We start from the raw sequence: 7,817 nt of genomic DNA, 5'->3' as shown, positions 1-7,817 counted from the left end.
ACATTAAGTCTCTTTAAGACTCGCATATATTTTGATATTTCAACGCCGTGACGTTTTAATGTGAGTGTTTTGATAGCTGATTGCTTGAGAGGATTTCACAGAAACCATGCGATACGCCGAGTACATGCTCAATTTAACTCGCATTCTTAATGAGACATCAAAGGCCTCGCCGCCACTGTTTACAAAACACAAGTAGCGTATATCTCACTGTAGCCCCGCCAACCGGCCAATCCACGACGAGTGATCGAGTCGCCGAGAAGATCGATTGGCCAGTGTATTCTTTCATGATCATAATTGTATTAGCGCTGTAATTAAACTCGACAATATTATGTTGCGTTTATAAATTGGCGGTCTCTTTGATTTCTAGTTGACAGTGGTACATTCGGCGCGAGCGGACTTCATTCGTTAAAACCTCCTGGTGACATAGCCGTGATATATGGCTCTCAGTGGTGGATTATGAGCCAGTGCTGTACAGGCATTAGTGAATTAGAGGCATGTCAACTATCTGTAGAGAGGCACGCGTGGGGAGGGACTAAGGAAACACTACACCGCAGATTGTATCTGTCGCTAGAAAGATACCAAACTATATAAGGTTTATTTTACAAATTAATTGAATTATTCCTTTTGAAGTTGGAATTTTTGCGTTCGTGGATATATGTTACATTTGTAAGTAAGATAAAGAAGTAAAGCGATATTTACTTTTGCTTAAAGATTAAAATTGTCTTTGAAGTGTGAGGCTAATCTGAAGCCGCGAAATGTTGAAACTTTGTAAACGTGCTCGGCGTACGGCGAAGGTAACTTCGTGTATTAAAGTGCGTGTGGTGAATACGATTTAGTGTTGGATGTATTAAGGATGCTCGTATGCGAAGTAAAAAAATATATAAATGAAATAATATAAATGAAATAGAATATAACTCGGCGATACAAGTATTCATCCACCTCCTACATTTCAATGTGACCCTTTCTCTCGTCAACAATGTGTGTCAATGTGTTATTATGGCTACCAATTCTGGCGGCAAAACTCAGTCTGCTGTGCGGACGGACGAACAGTGCGTCCATGAAATACATCGACAATAGCTCGGAGCGACATGACAGCTTCTTCCGGTACGCAACGGAAGAGGAGCGGTGGGCGGACGCCGCCTTCATGTACATCCGGCGCCTCGATTGCTCGGACGCCACGGACGCGTTCTTCACCACTAAACGGGAGTGCGGTAACCTGGTGACGATCCCCCGCGAGGAGATGAACGTCTACCTGGCCCCGCCCTCAATGTTCGGCTACAAGTACAAGACTTTCCTACCCGATGAGCCCCTCTCCCGGGGCGCGAGTCACGACGGCGTGCTTGTTATTGACCCCTACCCACGGGCAAACTTCGGTCACCTGGTGTTAGTGTTCCACATAGACACCAGCGTTAGCCCCAGTGACTGCTATGACATGGAAGGACAGATACTGGGTAAGTCAGTGACTGCTATGACATGGAAAGACAGATACTGGGTAAGTCAGTGACTGCTATGACATGGAAGGACAGATACTGGGTAAGTCAGTGACTGCTATGACATGGAAGGACAGATACTGGGTAAGTCGCAGGCGTCAGCGCGCTCGTCTTGTTTAGGCCGTATAATGCACTAGGTATGCCATCACCCACCGTGTTCAAGTGTTGGGCGAAATACATTGTTTAAACGTTACATACCCGTTTTAAGTATTATACCAATCCACGTATTGATCTATCAATGATTTAAATACAATAATTGCCTGAAGAAGCCCCTATGTTTTGTGGGCTTTTTTACCCACTTTTATCTTTGTAGTAGCAAAAGAGTTAGGTATTCGGCTATAAAAGTATATTATTAAAATGCAATATCGCTTTCCTAAATGAAGTATATCCTGTTGTAATACACTTCTCCATGGCACATTTTATTATTATTTTTTTATTCATTATAAAGCATATATTGTATACATAATAACATGTTTTTTTCTATTTGCAAACAATGGTTCTAACAAAGTATACAAAAACTATGCCTGATAAAGTTTTAGACCTTGGTGTGAGACATTTCGATCTATGACAACAGTAGGTGTTCTGATATATATTTTTAATGATCTGATACAATTGAAAAAAACAAAAACAATAATACTAAAAAATATTTGAAAAAGATAACTTAAAAAAAGAGTGAATAGTATAGTATATCCATGGCACATTTTACCAATTGTGAAAACAATACAATTATCTCAGTAGTCGTTTTTGTATCAAATTTGAAGCCCCATTCCAAGTATAACATGTATATGGGCTAAATGCATGTGCGTAAAGTGTCATCCCAGATTAGCCTGTGCAGTTCGCACAGGCTAATCAGGGACGACACTTTCCGCCTAAACTTGATTTTCGGTAAGAAGGGAATCCCTTAAAACTAAAAATACCATAAAAGCGGAACGTGTCGTCCCTGATTAGCATGTGCGGATAGCATGTGCGGACTGCACAGGCTAATCTGGGACGACACTTTACGCACATGCATTAAGTCCAGTTTTGTCAGAACGCGGCTCATATAGTTTGTCCCGAATGACTACCTACAATTCCCATTTGAAGGTTTTCAAAATAATAATATTCAATATTCAGTGCATTGCCTTATCTAGTTCTTTAAGTTAAACTTGGGTAAATATAAAACATTATAGACTATAGAAAACATTTTTATGATCAAGTATCGCTTAGCAAAACAAAATATAAAAATACGCGAATTTCCACATTTTAGTCAAAACTACGCTGTTTTTCCCAATACAAACAGCCGCTGCCCCATTTCCGAAATGGTGAGAGAAAAAAAACACGGTACTTGTGAACGTGTCGCCAAGTACACAGTGTAGCCCGACACCTCCCATCCCAGCATTGTAACTAATGATAGTTGTATGATTGTACACACCCGTGGATTACTAGTTACTACAATTACTAGTATCGTGTTATAAGATTCAAATTGCTTCAGTTTCTGTTTCATTTTGGGGTCGTGTAAAATTAAGCTCTGGCTATATCCTTGAGACAATATTTCATAGCGATCCATAGCAAGGATCTCAAATACGTGCCCTGATTAGAATACATGTTACAGACTAAACATGCGTGGTAGAACCAATGCTCATGATTTAACATGCGTGGTAGAACCAATGCTCATGATTTAACATGTGTGGTAGAACCAATGCTCATGATTTAACATGCGTGGTAGAACCAGTGCTTATGATTTAACATGTGTGGTAGAACCAATGCTCATGGTTTAACATGTGTGGTAGAACCAATGCTCATGAGTTGACATGTGTGGTAGAACCCATGCTCATGATTTGACATGTGTGGAAGAACCAATGCTCATGATTTAACATGTGTGGTAGAACCAGTGCTCATGATTTGACATGTGTGGTAGAACCAATGCTCATGATTTAACATGCGTGGTAGAACCAATGCTCATGATTTAACATGTGTGGTAGAACCAATGCTCATGATTTAACATGCGTGGTAGAACCAGTGCTTATGATTTAACATGTGTGGTAGAACCAATGCTCATGGTTTAACATGTGTGGTAGAACCAATGCTCATGATTTGACATGTGTGGTAGAACCCATGCTCATGATTTGACATGTGTGGAAGAACCAATGCTCATGATTTGACATGTGTGGTAGAACCAATGCTCATATTTAACATGTATGGTAGAACCAATGCTCGTGATTTGACATGTGTGGTAGATCCAATGCTCATAATTCGACATGTGTGGTAGAACCAGTGTTCATATTTAACATGTATGGTAGAACCAATGCTCGTGATTTGACATGTGTGGTAGAACCAATGCTCATGATTTAACATGTGAGGTAGAATCAATGCTCGTGATTTGACATGTGTGGTAAAACCAATGCTCATGGTTTGAATGTGTGGTAAAACCAATGCTCATGATTTGACATGTGTGGTAGAACCAATGCTCATGATTTGACATGTATGGTAGAACCAATGCTCATATTTAACATGTGAGGTAGAACCAATGCTCATGATTTAACATGTGAGGTAGAATCAATGCTCGTGATTTGACATGTGTGGTAAAACCAATGCTCATGATTTGAATGTGTGGTTGCACCAATGCTCATGATTTGACATGTGCGGTAGAACCAATGCTCATGATTTAACATGTGAGGTAGAACCAATGCTCATGACTTGACATGTGTGGTAGAACAAATGCTCATGATTTGACATGTGTGGTAGAACCAATGCTCCTGATTTGACATGCGTGGTAGAACCAATGCTCATGATTTGACATGTGTGGTAGAACCAATGCTCATGATTTGACATGTGTGGTAGAACCAATGTATGTGTATGACATGTGTATGAATGAAACGCACAAAGATTCCCCAAATATCCAAGTCCGTTTCCTGATTAAAAAGACAATGTTCAAGATTCAACATGTGTATATTTCAATATAAATGACAGTTCTTAAGTCCATGTTCTGATTACCAAAGCTCTTGATTAATATTGTGTTTAAATAAAAGTACTCTAAAAGAACGGAACATTATCGAAATTGAATCAATGTTCCAACCCATTTATGCCTAGCGTCTAAAAAAAAGGCCTTGGCAAACAACGTAGACCCAGATGAGACGCCGCATGATGCGGCGTCTCATCAGGGTCTGTGCTGTTTGCGTAAAGGAATTTCTGTAAGAAATATTCTAAAATAGAAATAAATATACTAGACATTCCTAATTCTGGAAATAAAGTGATCCAATTTAGAAGGATTAGAGAGTTCACTAGATTCTTGCGGGAATTTTCTTGGTTTAGTTATACAACCATAGAGTACACTCACAGAGAGTCATTTTCTAGGTTTAGTTATACAACCATAGAGTACACTCACAGAGAGTCATTTTCTAGGTTTAGTTATACAACCATAGAGTACACTCACAGAGAGTCATTTTCTAGGTTTAGTTATACAACCATAGAGTACACCCACAGAGAGTCATTTTCTAGGTTTAGTTATACAACCATAGAGTACACTCACAGAGAGTCATTTTCTATGTTTAGTTATACAACCATAGAGTACACTCACAGAGTCATTTTTTGGTTTAGTTATACAACCATAGAGTGCACTCACAGATAGTCATTTTTTAGGTTTAGTTATACAACCATAGTGTACACTCACAGAGAGTAATTTTTAGGTTTAGTTATACAACCATAGAGTTCACTCACAGAGAGTCATACAACCATAGAGTGCACTCACAGAGAGTCATTTTTAAAGTTTAAAGTTTAAAGTCGCTGGTTATCATGTGTCGTCGCTGGTTATCATTTCGTTTCTGGTTATCATGTGTCGTTGCTGGTTATCATGTATCGTCGCTGGTTATCACGTGTCGTCGCTGGTTATCATGTGTCGTCGCTGGTTATCATGTCGTCGCTGGTTATCATGTCGTCGCTGGTTATCATGTGTCGTCGCTGGTTATCATGTCGTCGCTGGTTATCATGTCGTCGCTGGTTATCATGTCGTCGCTGGTTATTATGTGTCGTCGCTTGTTATCATGTGTCGTCGCTGGTTATCACGTGTCGTCGCTGGTTATCATGTGTCGTCGCTGGTTTTTATGTGACGTCGCTATCATGTGTGGATTGCAACTCGGACACGGCACTTACAGCACATGGTAATTTCTTGTTTTGTGTTTGTTGCGAATTTGTGTCGGGTCAATTTCATTTGTTGTATCTCATATTGTTGGTTAATTGCCATAAGTAAAGGACCACATGCTACTAGAAGATTTTTATACTGCAGTTGCAGCAGAAGTTTCACATTGCATACCATAATTTAACTTCGCTCAGGGAAAATTGGGCTTAACGCCGCATGTGTGTAAAGTTTCGTCCCAGATTAGTCCTTGCAGTCCGCATATACATGTAATAGTGTTTGCTCTGCTCAGCATGTTCATCCCGAACACAGTATAATCTGGGACGCCACTTTACGCACGCACATGAAGTCTCGTGTCCCAGAGCACGGTTCAAATATAGAATCGTGGACCATACAAAATGCGATAGTATACATCTAAAGCCAGTATACATTATATATTATAGATAATCCACACAGTCGCATATTAATGTTTAATAATCTACGCTTGAATACAAGCGCACTTATAAAGGAACTACACGCAATATCAACACAGGTCGACTCATATTCATAAGACAAATATGAATGTATGGAATAAGATTCGCTCATAGCCGAGCTAGATTCGCTCATAGCCGAGCTAGATTCGCTCATAGCCGAGCTTGATTCGCTTATAGCCGAACTAAATTCGCTCATAGCCGAGCTAGATTCGCCCATAGCCAAGGTTAATTCGCTCATAGCCGAGCTAGATTCGCTCATAGCCGAGCTAGATTCGCTCATAGCCGAGCTAGATTTGCTCATAGCCGAGCTAGATTCGCTCATAGCCGTGCTAGATTCGCTCATAGCCGAGCTAGATTCGCTCATAGCCGAGCTAGATTCGCTCATAGCCGAGCTAGCTTTGCCAGTAATTGTTGAACTGTAGAGTCGCCTTTTTAACCCATGGAAGACGAACAGTGATCATTGTTGAATAAAACCATCATTTTCCGCCCGTGAAACGGAGCTCGAATTGGATATAAAGTATAACGGATTTGTAACAAATTGAACTTCAATTTATAATTCGGTTTTAAATAAGTCCAACTATCATTTCGCTACAACGACTGGTGTTGATACGTACAGACAAACGAACAATCACCTGGGCACACCACCGCGTCATCCCCGACTTTGAAGTGCCTCTAAGCTGTCACATCACAAGCATCGTTCCCCGCAGTGAATCATGGCCTGTTAGTTAATGTGTAGCCACATATGACGGCTTATGATGGTCCCATTAATATAACAGTGGCTGGTTTATGTTCTTGCGTCTCCAAGAGGATATATATGTACGCTTCTCTCCATTGATGTTCTTGTAAGTGGTACATAATTTAATACCTCAAACAGTGTGCTGACAGGTGTTCATTAATTTTCAATCATCACGAGAATGTGCACATATTTGTTACGACAATATTTGGAAAATTTACAACTTAATTTACGTATACTTTACAAAATTATATAACCGCGTCGCGTATGTACGTTGCAAGTGAGCGCCGTTCTTGTAAATCTGTGCACACAGCGTTTGCGTGAAATTTCATCCCAGAGTAGACTATGGAGACATCACAGGCTAATCAGACACGACACTTTCCGCCTTACCTGAATATTCGTCAAGAAGGAACTCTAGTTTAAAATATTCCGTAAAAGCGGAATGTGTCGTCCCTGATTAGATGCGCTTACTGCACAGGCTAATCTGGGATGACATTTAACGCACATGCATTAAGACCAGATTTTCCAGAACGATGCTCAAATGCAGACTGCTATTAAGTAAATGCAAAAAAAGTTCGACAGCGAAGAAACTCGAAAAATCTGTTGACTTAAACAGGTCCAGGTTCGAGCCATGGTAGCGCATAGAGTTATGTATTCGAGTCATCGTAACGCCTTGAGTTAGGTATTCGAGCCATGGTAACGCATGAAGTTATGTACTCGAGCCATGGTAACGCCTGGAGTTATGTACTCAAGCCATGGTAACGCCTTGAGTTATGTACTAGAGCTATGGTAACGCCTGGAGTTATGTACTCGAGCCATGGTAACGCCTGGAGTTATGTACTCGAACAATGGTAACGCCTGGAGTTATGTACTCGAGCCATGGTAACGCCTGGAGTTATGTACTTGTGCCATGGAAACGCCTGGAATTGTACTCACGCCATGGTAACGCCTGGAGTTATGTACTCGAGCCATGGTAACGTCTGGAGTTATGTACTCGAGCCATGGTAACG

General features: G+C 40.6%; 1 protein-coding gene across 3 annotated transcripts in view; it reads left to right on the top strand.

Annotated features, from left to right (window-relative positions):
• Positions 1-236: 236 nt before the first annotated feature.
• LOC127847478 (uncharacterized) overlaps positions 237-7,817 on the top strand; it is a 122,827-nt gene continuing 115,246 nt past the window's right edge. Inside the window, exon 1 of one of the 3 annotated variants that reach the window (XM_052379397.1) lies at positions 237-1,451. In XM_052379397.1, the coding sequence (XP_052235357.1) occupies positions 977-1,451 (475 nt within the window). In that variant the 5' untranslated portion in view covers positions 237-976. The remainder of the gene's footprint in view (positions 1,452-7,817) is intronic. The other 2 variants (XM_052379398.1, XM_052379396.1) reach the window with 2 other exon arrangements.

Source organism: Dreissena polymorpha, chromosome 10 (genome assembly GCF_020536995.1).
Source record: "Dreissena polymorpha isolate Duluth1 chromosome 10, UMN_Dpol_1.0, whole genome shotgun sequence".
Lineage (NCBI taxonomy): Eukaryota > Metazoa > Mollusca > Bivalvia > Myida > Dreissenidae > Dreissena > Dreissena polymorpha.
This window is presented reverse-complemented; position numbering and strand designations above follow the sequence as displayed.